The sequence below is a fragment of the Indicator indicator genome, chromosome 14 (genome assembly GCF_027791375.1).
Source record: "Indicator indicator isolate 239-I01 chromosome 14, UM_Iind_1.1, whole genome shotgun sequence".
Lineage (NCBI taxonomy): Eukaryota > Metazoa > Chordata > Aves > Piciformes > Indicatoridae > Indicator > Indicator indicator.
This window is the reverse complement of record NC_072023.1, coordinates 100,087-127,695: the sequence shown is the minus strand read 5'-3', so window position 1 is coordinate 127,695 and position 27,609 is coordinate 100,087. Positions and strand designations below refer to the sequence as shown.

General features: G+C 46.4%; 1 protein-coding gene across 3 annotated transcripts in view; it reads right to left on the bottom strand.

Annotated features, from left to right (window-relative positions):
- ITPR2 (inositol 1,4,5-trisphosphate receptor type 2) overlaps positions 1–26,063 on the bottom strand; it is a 175,758-nt gene extending 149,695 nt beyond the window's left edge. For all 3 annotated transcript variants that reach the window (XM_054386630.1, XM_054386633.1, XM_054386631.1), the window contains exons 1-2: positions 25,972–26,063; positions 3,373–3,443 (exon numbers count right to left, since the gene is read on the bottom strand). In XM_054386630.1, coding sequence (XP_054242605.1) covers positions 3,373–3,443; positions 25,972–26,063 — 163 coding nt within the window. The remainder of the gene's footprint in view (positions 1–3,372; positions 3,444–25,971) is intronic.
- Between the last annotated feature and the right edge of the window lie 1,546 nt (positions 26,064–27,609).

The window sequence follows — 27,609 nt, the reverse complement described above, 5'->3', positions numbered from 1 at the left end:
GTGGCCTGGCCCCATAGCAGAAAGAGCGGTTCCAGCAGGCACCAAGTGCTCCAGTTAGACCCAGCACAAGAAGCATCTGTCTTGATCAGTCCTTGAGTTCAGCTGAAAAATACAAACACTCGTTCTGGGGGGGTCTCAACAGACTGCAGGAAACACAGGTGGGACCTCGCTTGGCCTGCTGCCACTCTGGATGTGTGTGGACGAGCTGCTCTAGGGCCATTTCAGGGTAGAACCACAGCTTCTTTGACACAAAATGGAACACGGTCACAGCTTTCCTTAGCTTAACAATACTCCATTTGTAGGATGTCCTGAACTAACTAGAATAGCTCCCACCCACTCAAAAAACAAAACCGAAAGTAAACACCTAAACCCGAAACTGCTATTCTGAGACATCTCCCTACACAGGCTCTCAGTTCAGGCCAGCACCTCAGTACCTAAATCTAACCAGAGTGAAGGCTGTAGGAGGGATACAAGCAGTTAAGAAACCATAGTCCTTCTGGATTGCTGCTGGGTTTAGGGGGTTTTCTACTGGGAAAAAGAGCAAACATACTCCTCTGATGTTAATTTCCAGAGTCAGGCCCTGGAATCTAAACATCTTCTCAGAAACATTCCTTTCTCATACTTACTTGACTCTCGGGTCATGCTCTAACCCCCAACCAACACCAGTTCAGCCACCAGTGATAAGAACGCTCCAAACCATGCAGACAGCAGCTCCTGTTACTAAAGAGGCCCTACTCTTCCAGCTGTGAAATGCTATATTTAGGGGCTTATATCTAACCATTCAGTTCATCACTCATGCCTAAGTCTTCTTTTTATCAAGAACCTACTTAAAGCATTTTTTGTTTGTTTTATTAACTTTCATGTTTTAAACAATCCTATTTCCCAGAACATTCTTGGGCAGGACGGGGGCGCAGTACAGGTTTTGCTTAAGTTTCTTCTTTATAAGAAGATGTAGCAACTCTCTTGCCTCAGTGCTCTTGAGCAGAGCTAAGAAATTTACCAAAGCATGCCAGAGACATGCTTTTGATTGCTCTCAGAATACAGAACCTCTGTGGCTCCAGGCACAATATCCCAATTAGAAAGCAGTTTCTGTTGTGCTCTCAGCAAAACCCCTGCTATTCCCACACTTAGAATGTGGCTTGTAAATTGAAGGCGAAAAGCACCAAACGATGCCTGTATCTTTGCTGCAGCCATTCTGCTGCATACCACTTGATTGCACATAGCAGCAGGAAAATGCCACTGGATGTGGCACTGACCAACACAGCCATGTTACAGCATGGTGAGTCACATCCCCTAAGGTGACAAACTCACTTTTTCACTAAGTTAGCTCCTCTTACAGATGTTGTAGCTCATCTAGATTTGCACGCTACCACAATGCTAGCAACAGCCAAGCAAGTCACTTCAAAATCAAGTCAGATATGGTTGCATCCTAAACCAGAAAGAGTTAAGGTGTGACTGGAAGAGAGGCTGCTGGAGCCGAAGGGAGCTAAGAGGCAGCATGAAGAGGAGGAAAGTATCTAGTAAAAAATTTTGTGGCAGGTACAGAAAGCTAGAAGAGGAGGGGATCCCCAAGAAGTGCAGATTTCGAGTCATAGGAAAGGTTAGATGCTGTGGGGAAGAAGGAGCAGAGGCAACCAGAGAAAGAGAGATGTGTTGTGCAAGCTAGAGAGAGAGGCTGCAACAGGGAGCAGAGCCAAATCTGTCCATGACTAATAGAAAACATTCCCCTGCAGAAGCTGGGATGTGAATCAGGAGCGCAGTCTTTGCGTTCTCTCAGCAGCAGACAACAGCTGTACATGTTGTCTGTGTCTCATCCCCTTCTGCCACCTGCTCTCCACACACTACTGCCACTGCCTCCACTGACACCATGCTGTTAGCATTGAGAGGTCAAAAATATCACAACCTGGATCAAAGCACCCAGACCTTTCTGATGCTCTTGAAATCACCTTTTTGGTAGTTCTGGTTAGGTTTTTAAATCTCAACACAGAACACTACCAACTTTTTTCCTCTTTGACTTTGCAAGTGAGGAAAGAACATCACAATTGCAACAAAAGAACTCTGCTGTAGTCAAGCTACAAAATCAAGTCCTCAGACGTGAGACAATGTGATAATTAAGGTTGTCTTTCTGACCTCTGTTCTGCTCCTTGGCTGTAGGTATCTGTAATTGCATTCTGCAATTACACCGCCACATACAAATCTTTTCTGATGACCCCCATCTCATCCAAAAACCTGGATATCCTCCTACTTCAGGAACACAAGTGGGGTGGTGAAGTGAAGGAAAAGCTGTCCAAAGAATCTCCACCTGAAATGTGCCACCTAAAAGCTGAGAATTAAATATGTATTTGCAAGCAGCGAGAAGATGAAGTCACAGTTAGGCAGCCTGAAAGCCACACTGGAGAACCTGATGCTCTTTCTGTTCCTGCTATAGTTACTCTGTGCCATCATACCAGTGACTGAGATTTGTTCCTGTTGGTTTCTAAGTGTACATCCTCACTTTCTCAGTCTCCAACATTTGCCAACATGCTGAATGCTCACAGCTTGAACTGGAACCAACTGCTGATGCTTCCTCAATACATGCAGAGAAAAAATCTTGAATACACTGGGAAAACAGAACTCCGGTCTCTCAGAGTTTTAAACACAACTCTTTTTGCAATCACAGCCTATATATACTATGGTATAATAAACACTGGACATAAAATACCCAAATAAAAGAGGTCAGGATCAAGCTAGTAAGACTCTGCTTCGACACAGCTAGGGCAACTGGCTTAAAGCAAGTTCAGACAAGACTGAGAGGTTTTATTTCCTTCCCTACATATAAACACACAGAAGTTTTGATACCACAGGAGTATTTTTTAGCATTCCAGAAGCAGAAACTGCACGTTGTCACTGCGCTATTTTTTCCAAGAAGCAAAACAGCAGAATTATCCAAACCTACAAGGTCACATCTAAGAAAGTTGAAAAAAATCAGATATATTTTTTAAGCAAAAGCAAAACAAGAAGCTGACAAAGTATCTGGTGCTAATCCTTAAAATGTTGTCTCATCTTTAAAAACATGAATAGCAGCTCAAGTAGATCTGAACCTTCACAAGCTTGTTTCCCACTTACAGTAAGTGCACAGATGGAGCAAGGAGCTGGTCACAGTAGCCAGCTCTTGGACTACAAATGAGTGCCTTTCCCCATGTTTTCCACCCATCTCTCACGCCTTTGCTGATTTGGTATTTAGTTCTCAAAATGTCACTGGCATTCCAGTTTGTAACCTCGTCGATGTATTCTCATCTGGGAAGTTATGGGTCTGGTAAGGCCAAGCACCCAAGGATTTAGAGCATGCATCCATCAGCCATGAAGAAAAATAAATGATCCCCAGTTACTGACCTCTGAACTTCTTTGGAGGGTTAGCAAGGTCCCCTGCCTCTGGCTGAACCACACACCGATCATCCACTAACCTAGAAAAACAAAAGTGGTTACACTTACTGAAAGGTGCACTTGGCATCAGTGTGCACAATAAGTGCAGGGACACACCTGTCACAGCACAGAAGCTCCCAGGGCTCCAACTGAACTCAAACAATACCTTAGAGACTCTATTATTCCGCTACTAAGCATGACCAAGAAAAAACTCTACATTTTCCTTTGGGAATGAAGATTTCTTTTGCTGCACTGAGTAATGGCCTATGTTTCAGATCCCTTTGTTTAAATATAACGGAAGTCCCTTTGGTTACACTGTGTCCATTGATGGTAGGTGTAAAATTCTTGTCATCTTCCATTAAAAGCCCATTGACCCTGAATCAGAAACAGTTTGTTTTTCTGCAGCTCTCAGATTTTCACAGCCATTACCCTAGGGCACAATCCAAAATTCATCAAGATCAACAGAGAGACTCTAAGCCACTGAAATGAGCACTGGAGAAAGGCCTCAGGAAAATGTTAGGAAGGCACATTAGTATCTGCCAGGAGAAAGGACATTTAAAGCACTGTAGGTTAGCTTGGCTCTACAGCTGCAAGCTGTTCTGGGCTTGCAGGGTCTGCATTCCCACTGAGGACTTTCAAGGGGACGACAGCACAGAAAGATTCATCATCATGAGGCAGGACAGGGGCATGACAGACCTGAAACACCAGCCCAGGAGCTCTTGCCTTGTGCTTCAGCTGCTGACACCCCTGGCTTTTCACAAAGCTCCTTAACAAGGCCAGAAATCTGACTAAACATTGCTGTGTCTGTAGAGCAGCCTTCCAACCCTCTAATCCCCCAGATGTCCATACAACGGCACCACCCTGTGTGCCCCCAGCATGGCCACTGAGGAGTTCAGCCACTCCTTGTCTACTGTGGAAGTGCTTTTTATGGTACTGTAGTGAGAGGTAAGCGTCACATTACACAGCCTGTTCTGCAGAACAGAAGAGGCTCTGCAAACGCAGACACACAAACCCTTCAAATCCCACTTTTCATCCCAAGTCGAAGGGCAGCTGTTGGTTTGTTACTGAAGCCTGCTAGGTGGCTGCATTAAACAACCAGCAATTCATGACCCTTGTAACTTGCAAACAACCTACTTGAGGTCTGTGAGACTGAGCTACAGGCTCATCTACAAAAGGTCCTGGGCATCTGCAGCACTGCACAGTGTAAGATGACTTGCCTGCTGCTTTACATGGGAAGCCCAAGTGAACCAGACATGACTTTTCTGATAAAGGCAGGATATTACAGGATACCATCACATCTGCTAGTTATTTCAATACTGATTGAAATTATTATGCCAATGTTCAAGCCACTGCATCATCAAAGAAGCTTTGGCAAACTTCAAAGGGTTTAGTTCTTCAGCCAGACTGCAGACAATTTTTGTGCCCTCCATTGTCACTTAATATCTGGCAGATCCAACACAACTGCATTTCAGGCTTTCATATGCTGGCAGCACACAAACAACAAAGGAGTTCCTTGTACATGTATGACAGGACTTCGATTTGTGCCACTTCTCCCCTGAAGACAAGAAGTAGCTGGTTCGTGCCCCCAGGTAATTGTTGTACTGCGGTAATTGAGTTGTACAATACAGTAGCACAGTTGCACACTAGCTCACTGGGGACTGAGATAAATCACCAGAGAAGTCAGAACAACAATGACAGCCCTGGAGGTCATGCACACCCCTTTGTGTTCAGGTGACAGCACCAACACTGATGGGACCACGTGTGGGAGCTGCCCAGTCATTCCCCACTGAAGCCAGCAAAAGTTTCTCCACTGGCTGCAAGGGCAGTTCCTCAGCATGCTGCTGCACACAGCCAGCCTCACAGACCACCAAGTGTTTAAAGCCAATAGGACCTCACACTGCAGTGTACAAAGCCACACTAAACATGAGGCTGTGGAGCCTCCTTCTCTGCAGTGTTCCAAACCCACCTGGACATATTCCTGTGGGATTTACTCTGGGTGATCCTGCTCTAGCAGGGGATTGGACTAGATGATCTCCAGAGGTGCCTTCCAACCTCCACTACTCTGTAATTCTGTAGTAATATCCTGTAGCAATGAATTCCATGCTTAAGGCACACCTGTGTAAAAGCATTTACAAGCTTTTTGTTGTTTCAGCAACAAAAGGCCAGGGTCAGCTTTCTCCCCATACCATTCATCCTTTTGTGTTCAGAACCTGACTAACATAAACAACCTCCAGCTTCCCACACAGCTCTGCTTCCTAGGCAGAATCAAGGAAACAGCTTGCAGTCATTCCCACAAAACTTCGCTCCTGAGCAGAGCAGCAGCCTTTGTAGGGACTCCCACTGAAAATACAAACAGGAGTCAGTGAAAGATCAGTGTGGAGTCTCTGTGTGCCTGGCATACTGCAGGCAGGACGTGCTGACGGAAGGTGTGGGGCTGGCCAGCTGCAGTGTAAGGACTGCAGGGATATTGGCAGAAAGGGCCAGTGGCACCTGGTGCACAGGTATGAATCACACATGCTGGATCAATCTGCATGGCCTGCAAGCTCTTCTGAAGGTAAATGCACCAAAGGTTTCTAGGAACTTGCAGATGTAGTGCAAGGGCCAAGGATAACCCTAGCAAAAGCCCTTGAAAACCTTTCACAATAAGGCACTTTAAGTTTACTACTGAGACACACCTGCACTCTGAAAGAAAAACCAGTGGAAGAAAAAATAGAAAAAGAATGATGATGGATTTAATGAATTTTATGGATCTTTCAAAATGTAAGCTACTTTTCAGATTGTCCAAGAAAGCAGCCACAATATACTCATTTATCCCAGCTTTGTGCCTTCAATTTAGAAAAGCCACCACCCTGAAATATCTTTTTTTGTCTCTTCCAACCAATAGGCTTCCACTTTTCACAGCCAGTGTTGTTAAGCAAAACAGTACCTGAGCAAGCACACAAGACTGTCTCTCACATGTAACTGCATTGCTCAACTTTTACCCTCTTAACAGTCTCACCACTTGACTGTTTTTCTGAGCAGCCCAAGTCCTAGCAGCAGCAGAAAGACAGGGTAATGTCGACAATGGACAAGGGGAGCTGGACATTTCAATGGCCAGTGCAGCCAAGCAGTATCTTTGTTCAACGTCAGATCATAAATCATGCTGGGGTTACATCTCAAAGACACAAAATTCCAGTCCTCAAAGCCTCCCAGCCGCTGCTCCTCAGACGTCACTTTGCACACACAACATCCTTATCAGAGCACCTTCCACCCAGCACACTTACTCCCTTCCTAACTTCAGCTATAACTTTCAAAGGCTCTCCCACGCTCCCCACATCCCAGCACAGAGTAACTGCTTGGGAAGAGAGGTGCCAGTCATGTCACTAAGGAGCCAACCAATAAGGGAACAATAGGTTATTAGAATTTTGCTGCCCTGGTGATCAAACACTAAATACCTAAACACCAATCCACCCACTTTTCATTTCATTGAGTCTCATATCAGGCATCTAGGTCAGCCCACTTCTTGCTTGCTTCAAGCAGTCTCCTGCCAAAACCGTACAGTCATCACACCTCACCCTTCCCCAAGTGTGACTTCATGCTCCTTCTGACTATCAATCCCTGATTGAAGTGATTTACAGCTCTACCATTTAGCTCTGCCGTATGAAATTTGCCCTCTTTTCCTGTCTCCTTCCTTTCCAAAGCCAAAGTTTTCATCTTTTCATCTTTCAGGGTCTCCTATATTAGCCCTAGCTTGCACAGGGAATAAACAGGCTCCTCCCTGCACTGACAGCATAAGCCTCTGTACCCTTTAAGAAGATTCCGTGTTCAAAATCCCTGTTATCAATGGGAGCACAGCAGGCAGCACACAGCATTTAAAGAACTGTGATACACACCAGTGAGGTGCAGCAGCACACAGAGGTTAGAAAGTCTGACTCCTGCCTCAAACTTTATCAATTTTACCCTTTCCTTTTCAAACAACTGTTAATTGCTACAAACACAAAGCTTAATACAAGCTGACAGAAGCTATGAAACGAATACTCCTACTCTGGGAAAGCAAACTTCTGTGTATCTAAAAGCATTCCAAACTTCTCAAAGCATCTTAACCACCAGGCACCTTTCACCACGAACCACCCAGAGCACAAAACAAGAAGGCTGAGTGCATTTTATCTCAGCCACACAGCTCAGGAGCACTCAGCCCTTCTCACCACACTGACAAGTGCTTGTGCAAGTCACCTGGAATGGCATCAAATGCCATGGATCCAGAAGGGCAGACAGGGAGATAGCACATTGTACCTCCTCAGGTGAGCCAGCCAGCTATGATTCCTCAATGTCACTCTGTTATTGTTTGGGTTGCATTACACCCAGTCACGCTTTTGGCCTGTAAGGGCTGCAGAAGCTTGGTCGGTACAAACTGTAAATGCCCACTTGAGGCACTGTGCAAATTAGAAGGATGAAGTAAATGATGACAGTCAAACCAAACACTGTTTGCAGATTGCAGTGGAGGGCAGAATGCACGATTCAAAGATTTTAGTCTCAGTTTTTCAGTTTTCCTGGCAAGTCATTCCTAGGCAAGGAAAATGGTGCTGAGCTCAGCTGGGGCAGGCCGACTTGTGCCAATAAGGCACAGCATTTCAAGATCCTCACACCAACACTACAGACAGAAGATACTTCCCAAGGGGCCAAGGGTACTTGTTTTCTGCTGTCAGAGGGCACTTGGGACCTGGCAATGGGAGGAGGAGTGCCAGCACACCCCACCCAGTCACACAGAGTCCTGCTATGATTCTCCAAAACGCTGGTGCTCTGCTCCCAGGCTTGTTTTGGCTTCAGTCTGTCTCAATACCTCTGAACAACAAACGGCATTCCCACGAACCCAAGGAAATGGCTGATTTCTTCTTTTTTTTGTTGTTTGTTTTTTCCCCGGAATTATGAAATGTAAAACTATCATGCAAGCATGTTGTGACAGCCTGAAAGCCCTCAATTGAAGAAAATCTTGCACAGCAAAACAGACTTTTTTGGATGAAATTTGTATTAAGACATTCTTTTAAAGCTAAAATATTGAAAGGATAAAATTATTATTAGGAAAGCTTTCTGAAAGCAGCTCTGGTTTGCAGAACATAGACCCACTAACATCTCAGTTTCAGTTTAATGGCAGAAGCACCACCAATGCCTGTAGCCAACATGTAACTCAGCTCCCCACAGCCTAGTGCTGCCTTCAGCACTGCCTTCAGCGTTCCCTTCTGCCCCAAGGACTGTGACTTGGTTTGCACGAATTGCCTGAGCCCCACTGCTCACCTTTTGATAGGAGCCCAGCTCTTGCTGCTGCTAATGACAATCTGCACAGTTACTGAAGGATAAGAGAGCTTCACATCGAGACTGTGACAGCCCTCTGAACAGCAGATTGTGGTTTTGTTCTCGTTCTGCACTGATAACAGTTTACAAATGTTTATTTTTCTGTATTCTCTTTGCTTTTTTGTTTCTTCTGAAGCAAGTTAAAAAATACCTCCCCAAAAACAAACAGCTGAAAAATTACAGCAACTCTACTTGTTTTCAAACTGAGTACAGCCAGTTTCCTACTAGGAGAGATCATTTTGGGAGCTGTTCCAAGATTCTCTTCAAGCTGCTTTTTCTCAGTTGCTGGGAGCAGCTCTTGGAGCCTTCTGCCACATCTACACCCAACCTGTAGACACTTGCTGAGAGAGTCATACATACCTGTGCTGAGGAGATGCTTGGGATTGCTCCTTCCCCAGGGGAAGAGGTTGGCAAGCAGGAAAGCTGGAAACAGCAGCCATACACAAGATAGTAAAATGGCAGTTTCTGTGCAGGTCTACAGGCACACAGGTAAAGGTGGAAAGACAACCAGTGCACTGCTGTGCCACCTGGGTGTGTTTTTTCAGAACCAACACTGTTTGATGGGAAGATGCCTTAATAAGCAAGTTCATGCCTGAAACCTGCTTCAAACCTTTCTCAGGCTGACCTTCACGCAGGTGCTCCCCCTCTGGTTTCAATACACACTTCACATGCCCTGGAACACTCCCAGGGTCCAAGTGGCACAGAAAACCTCACCTCTACCTCAGCAGATCTCAGTGCTCAAGCCATGGTGGCTGTGCAGTCCTGGAAGAGCTTCCGAGACCCCTTCAGCCCCATCTCTGCGCAGGGTTCAGGGACAGCATTAGTGCCATCATCACACCAGGAACCATCCTTAGCCATTTAGTGGTACAGACTGTGGCACCCCAGACCACACATGAGCACCTTGCTTGCTCCATAGCACAGACATGGCAGAAAATGCTGTGACAATGGTCTCATCTTGCACCTAGCACTCGCACCTGCACTCCAACTACCGACATGATGCTGAGCTGGGACAGGAAACAATTTGTATCACAACATCAACATCAGAGCAAGGACTCTGCTGACCAGGCTGTGCTGTCAGCTACCCAAGTGTTGTGTCACCTGCTAGGTGTGCCTTTACAAGGAACTCTCTTACAACAAAGTGAGCTTGGCCTTTGACGTGAACGCCCTCCAGTTCTGCAGCATTCTTCTCAGCTGAAGGAAACACTTCCAGGTCTCCGTGTACAGTCTACTCTGACACCATAACAGAGGACAAACACCTGCAAATATGCACTCTGTGTTTGGAGACTGAGCCCTTTACAGCTTACATACACTTACCAGGAATTAGCTGACACAGAAACAAAGAAACCACATCCTCCAGAGAAGCCTGCATCTCAGAGGCACTAAGTGGAAGAATGGCATCCATTTCATGCTTGCTTCCACGCTAACTGCTGCTGTACACACACTTTTTAATGCTCATCTTATAATCCCATCAAATCCTTGGGCTTTTAAAAGTGTGTGACCTGGGAAAAAGGAGCATGGTTCCTCCTGGATGAATGACTGGAAAGCACTGCTATTCCCCAACACAATCCAGACTCCTGCATGCCCCTTCTCCCTCTTGTGCCAAAGTGTACTTCACAAAGCAAAGTCAAATGGGTGTGAGGGTTACAGTCAACACATGCCGTAAAAGTCTGAGTCAAAGCAGTCAGCTCTAGAAGAGCCACAATGGTATCACAAACTTTGTGACTTTGCTGTCTTTTCTATTGGTTCCTTCCTGATGCTGTATGAATATAGGTATGAAATCCCTCTCTGCTTTCATTGAAAAGGAAAGAGCACCACTGCCCAGAGAAAGGTGAGACTGGTCTCCAGCTCTGAAGGCTAAGCCAGGAGATCAAGAGAAAACAGGCATGGATGAGCACTTTTTTAAACTGTCACGGTTTTTCAAACCCCTCTCTTTTGTTTGTGGGGGATCTGACTCATAATTTTCAGAAACAAACAGGAAGAAGTGCAGACATCTCCAAGTATTTCCTCTGCTCACCCCTCCCACCTACCCCCTCCCCCCCCTTTTCTTTTCACTTAAGTTCTGGACACTATTTCTTTTGCTCTGTCCGGAGTCACACAGCACTGCTCCACACCAGCTCCAGTATGCTAACGCAGGCAAGACCTTCTTTTGCACAAGTCAAAGGGCAAGGTGCCCTCGCTCCTCTCAACAGGACCAAGCGAGGCTTTCACACAGTCCCTCTCAATGCCAACTGAGAAACCAAAGCCTCTCCACCATGCTCCACTCCACTGCAGCCACCACAGTCTCCAGCACCATGCCAGCAGCCCCTTGCTGGCAGCAAGCAGGGGTTGCCCAAGCTGCTCTGCTGGAGGAAGTCTGGAGCCCAGCAGCTGGCAGAGGCAGACACTGGCTGCCTGGAGGCTGGGCACCCTCCCCACAGGACAGCCCAAACGAGTGGGGCTTGGAGCAGATGAAGATGAAGCAGGATGAAGAAGCGTTGGAAAGTGCTGTGCCAGGAAAGCTGTTTTACCTCACTCAGTTTGCTAGTGTTTCCTTTCATTATATACATAGGGGAAAAAAAATAAAGAAATTATTTCCCCTTCTCCATTCACCAGTTGGGCAAGCAGCTTCTCAGTGCTGGCTGGCAGGAGGCACTGCAAGGGAAGGACATTAGGATCTACTCCTCTGCACCCTAAGCACAACCAGAACGCAGCCTGTGAGGAAGCACCAGCGGGGTTTCAGCTTGCCCTGCTACAATAAGCAGTTTGCAATGAGCATGGCTGCCCAACACATGCCCTCAACTAACAGGTGTGAGGGGAAGGGGCAAAATCTGACATGTAAGGAAGGCAGGCAGTGGGATGAGATGAGGCATGAGGGAGGACTCCTGCACATACTGGAGCGAGGAGGGGGAAAACCAACATGAGCAGGGACAGGAGGAAAGACAAGGATCCTGACTTGAGGATGAACATGCAAGGTGAGAATGTGGTGCATTAGGGAGTAAGTAGTCATCATTACTTATTCCTCCATGACCAACCCTGGGCCAGTGCAGTGGGGACCATGCAGACATGCAACAGAAAGACACACATCCCTTTCTGGAGATTCCAGCTCTCTCAGGCTGCTCTTTTCTATTTTCTTAATGGAATCCTTCCCAGAAAGAATGGACTCCACCCTTCAGGGTACTTCATGTAGTCCCATCTCCCTGTGCCAGCCTACAGTCTTCAATGCAATCACAGGCAAGCCTGAGATGAGGTTTGTGTCCAAGCCATCCTGCTTCCTATACTCACTTTGCAGCTGCAAGGCTGCCCTGCTACTGCAGAGTTTCCCTGAAAGGTGAAGCTGGACCCTAAAAAGCATACCAAAGTTCACATCTAGTTTCAAGTCAAACAAACTCTTGGACACCTTATCACAAGAAATTAACCTGCTGCCTGGCACATTAAGATTAAAAGCCTGCACCCTGCCTTAGCCACATTCTCTGTTCATTTGTGCAAAGTGAACAATACTGCTCAGCTATAATCTGATCTGAACAGATAGCACAGCAGCCCACCCAAAAACCAGCTTCATTTTTATCACCTTTCCAGATTTTATTAAAGCCATCTGACTATCTCTCTGGTGCAGCTTTGTGTATGGCCACACAGTTCTTTCTCCAAGTTAAACAGCACCTCATTGTCTGGGATAATCTCACCCATTCACATAAACGATTACCCTGCTATATTTTGATTAACACTTCCCTTTAAGAGGACATGGGGATGCTTCAGCCTGAGTGGCAGACGGTCTGGCCTCCCGCTAAGCAAACATTCTCTCCTCAAGCTTTCTCTCTGGTTGGAGATCATAGCTGCCAATCTTCCCTCCCCAGGTACCTCTCTGAAGCAGAACACACTTTTATTTTCCAATTTGACATATGGAAATAAAATGACATGTGTCTAGGTGACCCCTGACACTTGTCCAAGTTAAAAGACTCATAAACATTCCATAAAAACACCAAGTTGAGCCAAATGCAGGAAAGGGCAAAAGCAAACGCTGAGCTAGTTCATTCATTTCACATTATAGCCTCTCAGAGTCTAACCAACAGTCAACTCCCTTAGCACAAATCATCTACTAAATTGTTTAAACATATGGACTCGTGTTGCCTAGAGAGAGCTAAGAAGCACTCACGTAAACTTTTTTGACGGTGAACAGTGATGTGCAGCCACGGATAAAAAACAGCTTGCAGGGTGAAAGTATCTCCACAGCCTCACTGGCTGCAAACACTGTCCACCAAGGCACATTAACTTGTGACACTGCAGGGTATTCATATCTGAATTCTTCCATCAGTACAGTACCCTTAAATAAGATCTCACAAGTGAACTGCTCTCCTGTGATCCATTAAGATATAAACAGATATTGGTTAAACCTGAATGGGCATAGAGAAATAGACAAGGATTTATCCCACTGCACCTACGTGCTGCTCGCTGCTCTGGCAACTTCAAAGCAGTACAAACCATTCCCGTGCCTCACCACATGCTGCTCATCTGGCTTTGTGTTAGCAGTTATGGGCATCGAATCCAACATGAGTCTTTGTCAGTTTTTTCTTCTAATCTTCAATCTGAAGAGGTTTTAGAACATATTTTTGTTTATTTTTACATTTTTTTTCTAGGAAACAAGCACCAAAAATAACTATTTGTTTGCATATAAAACTCTGTTTATACGAAACAAAAGTTGTATCTAACTTGTCATCCTGAAATCAGAAGGAACTATCACAGCACTTTGCTCACCAAAGCTGAGCACAAGTTCCTGCCAGCTAACTTTGAACACATCTTGTCCTAGCTGCGGTGCAGACTTCCAGTTGGCATTTGGATCAGAGTCTCTGCTGACTCTGGTGTCACAGTGACCAGAAAACATCTGATGGGCAAGTGCTAATTTCACCACCTGCAAGGGATGGCACAAATACCCTACTGCCCCTCCTCTTAACACATGGCATCAAAGGTGGGAGACATAAAATAAGAGCGCCAAGCACTGCCCTGGAAGCCCTCCAGCCAAGACTCGTTTGAAAGAAGTTGCTCACACAAGGGCTAATATAAATCAGAAATCCAAGACACACCAAAATTCACTTGGCCTCCAAGGTGTTAGGTTAAGGCTTCCAGTGGCCCTGGCAGCATCCAGAAAGAAAATTCATCACCTCCAGAAACAGAGCCACTAGCCAGCTGGGGCAGTGTTGAAGTCCTATCCATCGCCACTCCTTGAAGAGTTCAGCCTTTACAGAAAGCATCTCAAGGAATTTACAGCTACACCATTATAGAGACCTTGCCAGCTTCTAGGCAATGCTCTGCTTCTAGGCTGTGCACTGTCTATCCTAGAAGACCCTTCCTTCAATCCACAAACTGGGTAGTGGTGAGATAAATGCCTGCTATGGGCAAACATCAGAGCATCCTGCAAGCCTGCAGGACACCAAAGCTCATTAGCATCTCAATGTTCAGACTCATTTCATCATGCAAACCACTCTAGAAGCAGAAACTGTGCATGATGAGACTGACTCTTTAGTGATAACAAATAATCACTTGTTTTCTACTCTTTGGGCTGTGTGAACCCCTTACCGTTCACATTTTCCCTTCAATGTCCCACCAAGCACACAAATTGCACGTGCTGTGGCAAAGGCAGTGCAGGAGCGCAAACGATGCCACTGCCAGCACAAACTGCTCTTTCAGGACAGCAGAGCTCAGTAACAGGGACAAAATGGGCTTCCTGCTGCTCCACAACTGACACAAGAGATGAAATGCTGGAAACAGGGAAACACAGTGAACCTCCTCAGGCTGCACAGCCCAGAGGCCAGGACCAGACACTGCTACTGGAGAGAGCTACTAACGTATCTCACTCCATTAAGAAAACTGCCCTCCCTCTACTGCTCGTCAACTAAATAACCTATCTCTGAAGAATTCAGTCCCACCTAACATGGAGAAGGACTGAGAACTTGTATAAGATATTTAAGATCCAACTTAAGATCTGTATTTCTTCTGGATGCCCAAGTCAGGGAGAAAACTGCACCTGTTTTTATCAGAAATAATAACTGCTTTTACCAATCCCTAGCAAACAAGCACCCAGATCGAGTCCTTCAAACTCCCATCACATAAAAATACCCTGTACTTGAGCAAAACCAGACAGAATATAGACACTTCAAAACTCTTCCACCGTACCTGCAGCCAAGAGACCACTCTGACAGTATTTGAGGATACCTGAAGACTTTCCATCACTCAGGTAAGCCTAAGAATACAGCATCTTCAATATCCTTGGAGGACTGAAGTGATTAGAAAGAAGATCTGACAAGATATTTTCAGTCCTTTGGGACTAAAGGGATAAAACACCTCAAATTCTTCTATGACTTCTGCTAAAGACAGATAATAGGTGAAAATCAGCTACTGAAAAAAAAACACTTTCCTTCACCCCAGCTTGCTGGAAATCTTAACACTTTGGTCTAGAAAGCAGCTTGGTCTCTTTAGACCATGCACAAAGTGCAACTGAGACTGAATTCTCCTTGATTCCTTATGTCTCACTCGCAGTCGATTCCTAGACTCCAAACACTTTCCTGTAAAAACATGTCCAAGGAGGTTCATGCTACCAAAGAGACCTGACTGAGCTTTTCCAGTCTAGTGTTTAATCTTCTGCACTGTCCACACCACCCCAAAATTTCTTTATAATAAAGATCTTTCCTTTATATTGAAAGCGATAATTCATATTCTTATCTGCTTCTGTCTGAAGTCCCTCAAAGGCAATGGAAGGCAGTGCCCTAATTTCCTGGGATCTCTACAATGAAGCAGTTGAAGGCACATGTGTCTCTGCGCGTCTGGGCGCGTCTGTCTGTGTGTCTCTGTGCCTGTGTGCGTGCGCGTCTCTGTCTCTGTGTGTCTGTCTTTGTGTGTGTGTGTCTCCTCTGTATGTGTGTGGGTCTGTGCGTCTCTGTGTGCATGTGTCTGTCTCTGTGCGTGTCTCTGTGCGCTTCTGTCTCTGTGCACGCGTCTGCGTGTCTGCGTGTCTCTGTGCGCATGTCTGTGTGTCTGTCTCTGTGTGCGTGCCTGTGTCTGTGTCTGTCCCTGCGTGTGTCTGTCTGTGTGCGTGTGCATGACTGTCTCTGTGTGCATGACTGTGTCTGTCCCTGCGTGTGTCTGTCTGTGTGCGTGTGCATGACTGTCTCTGTGTGCGTGACTGTGTGTCTGTCCCTGCATCTGTCTGTGTGCGTGTGCATGACTGTCTGTGTGCGTGACTGTCTCTGTGTGCGTGACTGTGTGTCTGTCCCTGCATCTGTCTGTGTGCGTGTGCATGACTGTCTGTGTGCGTGACTGTCTCTGTGTGCGTGACTGTGTGTCTGTCCCTGCATCTGTCTGTGTGCGTGTGCATGACTGTCTGTGTGCGTGACTGTCTCTGTGTGCGTGACTGTGTGTCTGTCCCTGCGTGTCTGTCTGTGTGCGTGTGCATGACTGTCTGTGTGCGTGACTGTCTCTGTGTGCGTGACTGTGTGTCTGTCCCTGCGTGTCTGTCTGTGTGTGTGTGCGTGACTGTGTGCGTGACTGTCTGTGTGCGTGACTGTGTCTGTCTGTGTGTGTGTGCATGACTGTCTGTGTGCGTGACTGTGTGCGTGACTGTGTGTCTGTCCCTGCGTGTCTGTCTGTGTGTGTGTGCATGACTGTCTGTGTGAGTGACTGTCTCTGCATGTGTCTGTGCATGACTGTGTGTCTGTCCCTGCGTGTGTCTGTCTGTGTGCGTGTGCATGACTGTCTCTGTGTGCGTGACTGTCTCTGCGTGTGTGTCTGTGTGCGTGACTGCGTGTCTGTCCCTGCGTGTGTCTGTCTGTGTGCGTGTGCATGACTGTCTCTGTGTGCGTGACTGTCTCTGCGTGTGTGTCTGTGTGCGTGACTGCGTGTCTGTCCCTGCGTGTGTCTGTCTGTGTGTGTCCGTGCATGACTGTCTGTGTGCATGACTGTCTCTGCGTGTCTGTGTGTGTGACTGCATGTCTGTCTCTGCATGCGTGCGTGACTGTCTCTGCGTGTGTGTCTGTGTGCGTGACTGTCTCTGCGTGTGTGTCTGTGTGCGTGACTGTGTCCGTCCCTGCGTGTGTCTGTCTCTGTGTGTGTGCCTGTCTCTGCATGCGTGTGCGCGTGACTGTCTTTGCATGTGTGTCTGTGTGCGTGACTGTGTGTCTGTCTCTGCGTGTATGTCTGTCTCTGTGCACGTCTGTGTCTCTGTGCGCTTGTCTCTGTGTGCATCTGTCTCTGTGTCTGTGTGTCTGTGTCTGTGTGTCCGTCTGTGTGTCTCTGTGTGTCTGTATGTGTGTCTGTGTCTGTTCAGAACCATCCTTCCTGCCACACTCATCAACCTATCATACTTTGTTAACCTCTAAACTCCCCTTTGTCTTTTCATACCTACGTTTCCACACCTGGGTAACTGTTCTGCAAGATAAGTGATGTGCAAGAACATTTTTAACACCAGGTTTGTGTCCAGCATAAACCAATCGAAAGCTTTCCTTATCTGTGTTTTGTGGCAAAGCAGCCCAGGACTACAACAAATAAATTGTTTACCATGGCATGGGCACGCTCTGCTGTTTGAGAATGGGTATGTTGTGTTGTCTGCTTATTTCCCAGACATGTCCATGTCTTCATTGCAGGTTAACATTTCACCTGCAAATCATCATTCAAAGGGTTCACTGTGAAGCCTGTTTGATTTGTCTCCTTCTGATGCACTCAGTTCTTCTTTCAGGCAGTATTTTTATCATTGCTTTTATTTTATGCAAGGATCCCAAGTTCATGTATTAGAAACCATATAAATTGTCTCTGGTCTCTCTTGAGGATGCAGGCTTTTGATCTGAGATTGCTTCTTGCACCACAGTTCCACAAGACGACCAGTCACAAATTTCCATTCATCTCATGATACCAGGTTATCATTAGTCTCAACAAATTACATCAGTGCTGAAGCCTCAAGGGCTGTTTCCACTACACAGAAAAGCTTGGGATGGTGTCAGGTATTTTCTTGATCATTTACTTGGAAAGAATTCATAAATTCTCATTTTCCTGGACACAGACATCAAACATCAGGAATTTCTGTGTTACAGCTTTCAGAGAGAACAGTGCTCAGCAGCACTCTGTTTTCTGGTCCCTGAGCCAACATGTCAGGTTTTCCCTGGCTAGGCCTCGGTTTTGCCCTACCTTCTCTCTATCTCTACTCGCTCAGGCCTGTGCAGCTGACCTTATTGATGCTGGATTTCTTTCTAAGAAGCTTCTTGGGTAACAGGTCTCAGCTTTACTCAGGCTTTACCATGCCTGTGTGCCTTGGGTGGTGACTTCTGCTACTACAGCATTCTGGTTGCATAAAGGAGGAAGGATTTTATCTTGCACACCCATTACAAATTAGGATCAGTAATTACACTTCCCAGGGTCCACAAGGCTCCATGTATAAACATGACAATAGCGCCAGCAAGTGTAAAATTCCTTTCAGCACACTTCTTGTAATGACAAACCTCATTCTGCATCTTTAGTTTTTTATATATTTTTTTTAAACAAACTTGACACATGGAATCTTTAATACATTGATTTTGTCACAAATGGCTTTCCCTCAGGCTTAACATAACATAAAGCAACTTAATTTCTGCAGCTTCATGTTCAATGTCTTACCAATCCACAACTTGCCAACAACCTTGTGCAAGCCACACCACTGCTTGTGTTTGATCCCTTACTACAACATTGCCCTTTAAGCCTACTTTAGATCCATAGAATCACAGAACACACTGGGTTGGAAGGGAACTTTAACAGTCATCTAGTGTCCCCCCCTGCTGCAGCAAGCAGGGACATCCCCAACTCGATCAGGTCACTCAGAGCCCCATCAAGCCTGACCTTGAATGTCTCCAGGAACTGGGTCTCTACCACCTCCCTGGGCAATGTTCCAGTGTTCCACCACTCTCATAGTAAATAGCTTACTGAACCACAGTTGAAAACCCAAACTAGAACTGTCCCACTTCCAGCTCTACTCAAATAAAATGATCCTATTGGACAATCACAGAATCACCCGGGTTGGAAATGACCTTCAAGATCATTGAGTCCAACCACTCTCACCTCTGCCAAGGCTGAGGCTAAACCATGTCCCTCAGCACCACATTTCTGCCTTTTTCAAACACTTCCAGAGATGGGGACTTGGCCACCTCCCTGGGCAGCCTGTGCCAGTGTCTGAGAATACTAAGAACAGCCTAATCACAGTGGACAGGTTAATCTGCTGTGGAACAGAAAAGGACTGGATGAAATGATCTCACAGAGCAGGAGTTCGACTCCACCAGCCTAAGGCGCAGCATTGTTCCAGATGAGATGTTATAAAAGAACTTTACATGTAGTAGTTTTACTATACCCTAAACATCACAGGAAGGGAAATGCAGTAACTGGTGCTTATATTCAGTGGCAGAAAAGCCTGTTCAACTACAGAAGTTAATAGAGACAAGACTCATTGACTGCCAGACTCTGACCTTGTTTTGTTTTTGAAGAGAAGTCATTGCTAATGCAAACTCAGTATAGCTCTTAACCCAAATCCTGCTGCTGCTCGGAGTCCACAGCAGTGCCCTCTCTGAAGAGCCAGGTGCCTGCCAGTGGTTTCATGATCAAATTCTCATTTATCTTTCAGTACTCCGGAAAATCTAGCTAGGGATCCACTTATAAAGAAAATGATGTCATGAAACTTTGCCACTATTAGTTACTTTTCCTAAATAAAAGGATATATAACAGTCACCTACAGCCTGACACAAATTATCTCCTCACCACCTCAAAACAAAAATCCACTATGTTATTTGGTACTTTTATCATCTAAAGGAAAGGAATTTTTTTCTGTGTTCTAATACTCTTCATAAAAAGCACACTAAGATGACAGGGATGAGATGTGAAGATATGTACAAAGATACCTGAAAAATCTTATTTAAAACTTGGACTGCTCTCAGCTTTACTGCGCTTACTGTAGCACTACAGTCCAAAGCATTTATCACATCACGCATATTGCAAGATACAATATTACATAAGCAGGAAAACCTGTGTGACAGTAAAGCAGGGCTTAAAGTCTGTCTTCAACCTAAGAAGCATTACATTGCCCCTAATTTTTACATCATGAAGCAAAGCCTCATTTCAGAACAATAAAATTCCACAAAACTCTTTGCCTAGCCCTGAGTTTTCAGCTCTCTGTGAGGAATGGAGCTCACTGGGCCCCATTTTTCACATCTGGGACAGGAATGAGGTCTGCGGACTGGCACCGTCATGAAGGACAGGTGGCAAAAAGACAATACCTTCAGCTGAAATTGAGTCTGCCTTAGCCAAAGGCAACCAGCTAAAATCAGAAATTGTCCAAGATGCCAAAGCCAAGACCATTACCAGGCAGGTAATCTTTTTCACTCTATGGAGTTTGGTGGGATTTTTAAATGAAAGAATATTAAAAACCTGGCTGCGCAAAGGTCCTCATGCTTCTTAGGAGATGACATTCCAAACTGAGGAAGTCAAAGACTCATCTGAACCCTTCTGTGGCACTTTGCAGTCAGTCCAAGAACTGTGCAAATACTGTCAAGTTCATCTTGTGGTGTAAAAGGAAGTGACATCAGACTGGAAGTTGTGCAAGTCAAACAACCTTCCCTCTTTCCTGACTGCTCCCTGCATTAGCCATAGCCCAGCTGAGGACTACAGAAGTTCTAACAGCCACATCACTTATCTCAATTTAAAATTCAGGTTCTCCCTTATTTCCTTTTACTACCTCATAGCTTACAGGTGAACTCGCTTTGACATTAAATCAATTGGGTTTTCTCCTAACCCCAGTTAGGAGAAACTGTTTGCTAATGAGCTCTTTGAACCAAGGATATTACAGCTTAACACAGAGTCTCCTAAGTCATAATACCATAATTAAGTCTAACCCTATGTTCCATTCCTTCACACCCAGGCTGTTCTCCACATGCAAGCAAAACTTCTGACATAAAGCAGGCTCCCCCAGGGCTTATTACTTACTGCACTCCCACAGGGGTGCTCTGTGGAAAGCTTTTATCTAATTGTTTATTTAAAGCCAGACTGCTGTTAGAATATCTGAAATGAGCATCGAAATAAGTTTGTTATGAATGGCAAAGTTGGAGTGCTGTCTAATTGCTACTGGAGTGGATAACTGCAGAGGAGATGAACTTTGCCACATACATTGAATGGCAAGGTATGCACCATGCACAGCTGGATTCCTGTGCCTGCACCTCTGCTTCCCTTTCCTAAGTGTTATTTAATTCTGTATGTATCAGAATTGAACTGTGAGTCACTCTAGTTATGCCACTCTCACTTTGAGACTTTTTCTTCTTTCCTGAATGATTACATTTCATCGGCTGGCAGAAGAAGGAAAAATTTGCAATTAAAGCACACACACTCTCCTTAATCATTGCTTACATTTCCAGACAGAAGGAGACAAGAGTAACAAAAAACAAAGTGCATTGATGAAAACACTGCATTGGTGTGTTTTAACCATCATCACTATCAGCAGTCACTACATCTGATGACACCAAGGTGGGTGGGAGTTGATCTGCTGGAGAGTAGGAAGGCTCTGCAGAGGGACCTGGACAGGCTGGGTCAATGGTCTGAGACCAGTGAGATGAGATCCAACAAGGCCAAGTGGTGGGTCCTGCATCTGGGTGAAAATAATCCCCAAAAGAAGGCTCCAGGCTGGAGGCAGAGTGGCTGGAAACTGCCCAGCAAAGACCAGGGGGTGTTGGTCTCTTCTCTCTAGTAACAAGCGACAAGAGAGAGGAAGTGGCCTCAAGTCGCACCATGGGAGGTTTAGGTTGGATATTAGAAGAAAATTCTTCCCTGAAAGGGTTCTCAAACATTGGAACACACTCCCAGGGACGTGGTTGAATCCCCATGCCTGGAGGTGTTTCAGAGAGGCAGAGATGTGGTGCTGAGAGCCATAGGTTAGCCCCAGCCTTGAGAGAATTAGAGAATGGTTGGACTGGATGATGTTAAAGGTCTTTTCCAACCAAAACAATGCTAGGACTTTATCTTTTCCCTTAGCACCACTCCTGAGGCCACCAAGATGACGTGTTAGCCTTCATTTTACTTGGAATATTTTGATTTGTGCTGTTCCGCAAGTGCTTTCTAGTTAATCTTATCTACTGACAAAGCATGACTGACTCAGTCCGTGTATGAAGTTCCACTTCAGTAAGACCCCTAACAGACAACAGCCCAGTGAAGGAGCCCAGATAAAACTGTGATACTCATTTCAAACAAGAAAGTTCTGGCAAGCGCTTCTACAAAGATTAAGAAAACTTAACCTTAAACTCAAGAAAATTAGTCAAAGTACTCTACAACAAGCTTCTTGCTGCTTATCAGAAATAGCTCGCAGCACCTGTAACCACCCACAGCCATATCACACCCAGCAGGCAAGCCCTGCTGCATGCTCCATGAATTATGTTCGAGGTTTCTCACTGCTGTGGCACAGAGCTGCATCTGTGGAGGTGAGGCAGGAATGCAGCTGCTGCTGGTGACTCACAGGCCCATCCCCACACTTCCCAACAGCTGATGCTGGCTGCTGTTGCTAACGTTCTCCCACCTCTCTAATAAAATATACTTTTTCCCCTCATTGTACTGGTAGGTGATTAATAGCAGCTCTAATTCCCAGGATGTGTCATTGCCAACGCTACAGCAAAAGTACTGGGGAAAGTGGTTTCAAGGTTCAGGCACTGGTCTAGGACAACTTAAGATGCCTAGATTCATTGCCTAGCTTGGCAGATACATCCTATGGGGCATAAGGCCACCAACTGTGCCCAAGCTGAAACATACTAAAAGCTCAAAAATGGGCAGAAACCCACACTATTAGCACAGTCCCATAATGTAGTACCAAGTACATGTTGAAATAGCAGAAAGCTACCCATGGATGTAAGTAAACTCCTTTTTCCAAACACTTCCTTTTCTGTTTATCCACATGGAAAAGCATTCTCCTTTATAGAAGGAAAGCAGGGAGAAAGAAGCTCAGAGAACTTCGATACTGGGAAAAAAAAATTAAAATAATTGCACATCAGCAGCACAGCAGAGCATCATTCAAACCCAGAGTAAGCCCAAAGCCAAGCAGAAAAGACAGCAGGGGACTGCTTAGACTCACAGCATCTCAAGTATCCAGAGACCTGCAGTAGCCCACAGAGCCCTAAAACTTTCTCCTGACGTTCTTCTCCACTTGGGATCCACAGCCTAGAACAACCTCCTGGAGGTTATAGCTCTTCTTCCATAAACTGAGCACAACCACTCTCTTTTAAAACAAGGATATAGGAGGAAGAATTTGGAGCAGGGCTGCCTAACCTCCCTGCAACATCCCACTCTACAGCACTACCCCCACCTGCAGCTTCCTCTTCTGGCTAAGAAGGATCAAATATGAAAGCAGAGCCCTCACACTCACATCCAACAGCCATCCATAGCAAGGAAACTGTCCAGGGACAAGGACAGGAGCACAGGTTACTTCCAGCTCAAAGAAGTGTCCCAGTCTTTTAGGTCTCATTTACAGAACCTCGTTGTTCCAGCAATTCTCAAACCCTTTTTGGCAGAGGTAGGTTTGGCAAGACGTCCCTGCCTTCATCCAGCACCACTCGACATGCTCACCTGGACACAGGGCCAAGATGCACACATCCCTCATCTCCCAAACAGGGAGGTTAGCACCTCCTAAGCTGCACACTTAGGTTATAGTAGATATAACCTGACTCTACACTTATCTGAATAGCTCAGACACATCTTTCTCTTGGCTTCAAGTTTTCTGGGTAAACTGAACATGTCAAAATGTATGTGTTAGAAAATGAGAAAAAAAACCCTGAAATGTATGAAACAGCCTTGGCTTAGAAATCTTCCTCAAAACAAATCTGTTGAGCTGGTTCCATATTTCAAGGAGTAAGGTCTGCAGACGTGACAGTCCTCCCCTGCTTGGAGAGGTGCTGTGCACTTCATCTTATTTATAGAATGGCCTCACTCATGCTTTGTTTAAGAAACAATTAGCCTTTGACAGCTTAAAATAAACAGGACTCTGCCTGCTGCAGTCACTAGACCTGAGCTTAATTTCAAGTTCTTGCAGCTACAGGAGACCTGCCAGATGGGCTCAACAGTGTACACCACACATTAGGTGGCCCAGCATGCTGCAAAACAGCACCCTAAGCAATACAGGCAAGAGCCACAGAACCCACATCAGTTAAATGAAGCTAGCAAGCAATCGTTCCTGCTTCTACGCCACTTTGTCCTCACAAGAGGGACTTCTAGAAGACAAGGCTACCTGTTTTCAGATGTTTGCAAACAGAGAACCTGCCAGAACACAGGAGATGCAGGAGTTTAGCAATGGTTGCACAACCAGTGTGCAGCTGGGCAAACTTTTTCTCTGAACATGCAGTTGTTTCTTCTGCCTCTTGTGCTCCTGCCTTTGGTCCATGGGCACTAACTGAAAGAGCTGGCTCAACTAACACAACTTAGCATCACAACTTTAGGTTTCAATACAAGCTCTTGTACCACCAGCAGAACAGTCAGCATTCCCATTTAGCAGACATGGAAATTTTCAACTGGTGACTTCACATTTCTTTCAAGGCCTTCAGCTCTTAAACTCAAGCCTCCTGGCCTTACCATGCCAAGGAGCAGGGCACAAAGCATCTGCATTGAAAAGCTAACAGAGCTGTATCAGCATTCCTGAACTCCTGGCCTTCTGCTGAAGGAGAGACACACACAGGTATCCGGTCTCATATGTAGTTTTCTTAAGCTGAGGTAATTGGCTAAAAGAGAGCATGCATAGGTTGTCAAGTGGGGTATCAGCTTGAATTCAGTTATTTCTTTTGGTAAAGAGCTCCTACCTGCCTTCAGCAAACATCTTGGCTTCCCATCTGTAAAACTGAGGGTAAACGTCCAGCCCTAACTCCAAGGGAAGAGAGAATCAACATAGTCTAAAAATTGTGCCATGGGAGTGCCAACAGTGAAAAACATAACAGATGAAATGAATGAGCAGCAAGGATAGCATGTGGGGAAACTCTTCCCCAGTAAAAGCACCCCGAGTACTCAAAGTAACTCAGACAATCACTGTTTCCATTTTAATGCTGCCCTTACTTCACCCTACAATCCCCCAGGGAAGAAATCTCAGGACACCCTAATACAACAGACAGGAGTGAGACCCAGGCACATGGTAATCAGGAGCGGGTCAGCCTTAGCAGGTACAGCTGCTATTCTACGAACACCAGAGGGATCAGCTGCACCCTGGTGACATGTCATTACAACCAAACAGCTTAATGGTTTAAAGAAAGATGTCAAGATATTGCTATCATCACTCACTATGGTTTTCCGTCCTGGATCCCTTTGGAATTTAAAGGAGATTTATAGCAGTCAAGGTTAACATAAAAGCAAGCAGGAGTAGTTCAGGGCAGTGTCTGCAGCTAAACTACATCTCCTCACCCCATAAAAAGCAGATGTCGTGGAAAAAGCATCCCCACCAAATTAAATATCTGATTATAAATAACTGGTCATTTACAACTGCAGACAGGACTTCAGTCAAACACAAACCAGAAATAACATAATGCACGTTTAAGAAGCATTATGACAATGTAAGCAAGAAAGCAAAAGCTTTGCCCTCACGTCTTTGTCAAAAAGTCTCAGACATGCAACAGAATACCTGAATCCTCGAAGTGTTTCGGCTGGAAAAGACCTTCAGGGTTATTGAGTCCAACCATTCTCTAACTCCACCAAAGTTGCTGCTAAACCACGTCCCCCAGCACCACATCTGAAAACACCTCTGAAACCCCTCCGGGGATGCGGATTCAACCACCTCCTTGAGCAGCCTGTTCCAGTGGTTGGGAACTCTTTAAATGAAGTTTGTTCTGCTGCCTCCTGCCCCCCCCCCCCCCCCCCCCCCCGAAAAAACCACAACTCCAAACCAAAGGAGTTGGCCATAAGTGATGACGGCCATTACCGCGCTTGGGCACAGCAGAGGGGCCACTTCTCCAGCGCGGATGCGGGCAGGCGACGGGCATTCCGGTTTGGACCGGCCTGGAGCTGCGGTCCCGGTAAGAACTGCCAGCCGCCGCCGCCCGGGTCCCGCTGCCCCAGGCCTGTGTCCCTGAGCACAACTCTCGTTCCTCTGCTCTCCCATCACTTCCTACTTTGCCCTCTGCTCCGCTGAGGCGGCATTGCTGCCGGCCGCTTCCTGCGCTGCAGCCCGCGTTGCCCGCGGTCGAACCCCGCGTGGCACGGCCCAGCACGGCCCCGCAGCCGCCCCACACACACCGCACCGACCCGGGCCCCGCTCACCCCAGCGTGCTGATGAAGCCGTTGACGGAACCCTCGGCGTACAGGGACACGATGTCCCCGATGTACAGAAAGCTGGACATTTTCTCAGTCATTTTGGCTCATTTTCAGTTGGATTTCGCACCTCCTCTCCCTCAAAAATAAAAATAAACCAAAACAAAATAAAGCCGCTCCCGGAAGACGCCCAAGGAGGTGCGTGCGGGCAGGGCGCTCAGCGCGGTGCCTACAGCGGGGTCTGCCTTACACGAAGCGCGGCGCCGTTGCCCTTCGCGGACCGCCACGGCCCGACCCGGCTCGGCCCGGCCCCGCTCCTGCGCCTCCGCCCCCGGCCCGCCTCCCAGCACCGCCCTACACGCCTAGCCGGGGCTGTCCCCGGCCAGGGGTCGTAACCCCGTAGTCATGAAATCGTTTCAGCTGAAAAAGATCATTCAGATCAAGTCCAACCATTCTCTAACTCTACGGAGGCCGGGGCTAACCCATCGCCTTCAGCACCATACCTGAAACACCCTCCAGGGATGGGGGTTCCACCACCTCCTTGGGCGACCGTTCCAGGCTGTGACAAGCCTTTCAGGGGAGAAGTTTCTTCTCATGTCCAACCTAAACCTCCCCTGGAGCAACCTGAGGCCATTTCTTCTTTTCCTTTCATTTGTTACTAGGGAGGAGAGACCAACCCCCACCTAGCTCCAACCTCCTTTCAGGGAACTGTAAAGAGCAATGAGGTCTCCCCTCATTCTCCTTCTCCACTCGAAATACCCCCAGATCACTCAGATGGTCTTCACCAGCCCTGTTCTCCAGACCTTTCCCCAGCTTCTTGCCCTTCTCTGGACCTGCTCCAGCCTCTCAGTGTCTTTCTTGGAGGGGTGGGGGGTGTCCCAAAACAGAACCCAGGACTTAAGGTGTGGCCTCTCCAGTGTGGAGTACAGGGGGATAAGCCCTGTCCTGTTCCTGCTGGTCCCCTTATTTCTGATTTTTTTTGGCTACCTGGGCACACCCTGGCTCATATTCAGCTGCTGTCAGCCAACACCCTTTCTCTGCTGGGCAGTTTCCAGCCACTCTGCCTCAGGCCTGGAGTGTTCTTGGGGTTGTTACGACCTAACTGCAGGACCCAGTACTTGGCCTTGTTGGATCAAAGTGGAGCCATGCCTTGGAGTTGCAGGTCAAGACAACTTGGCTCACCTGCCAGCCAGGAGAGATGCTCCAGAACCCCCCACCCCAAACTCATCAAAAATTCTCTGCAGTGCAGGGAAAACCAAGCACCCTCCAGCACAGGACTGTAACACAAGGGAAGCAGTATTTTTTTTAAATTAAAAGAAGGAGATACAGACTAGGTATAAAGAAGAAACTTTACAACGAGGTTGCCCAGAAACACGGTGGGCCCCCCATCCCTAGAAACATTCATGGTCAGGTTGGGATGGGCTGTGCCTTGCCCTAGATGACCTCTAAAGGTTTCTTCGGCTGAAAGCATTCTATGAAATACTTGTTTTAATTAGAAGTTAACCATGTTGGAGTCCTGTGCAGGAATTCCCACAGCACGCATTTCCACAAGAAAATTGCCAATAATTTAACAGAAATACACCCTAAATTACAGAGCACCTTGGAAAACTTTTCTGCCAAGGAAAGAAGGGGCACAGCAGCATCCCA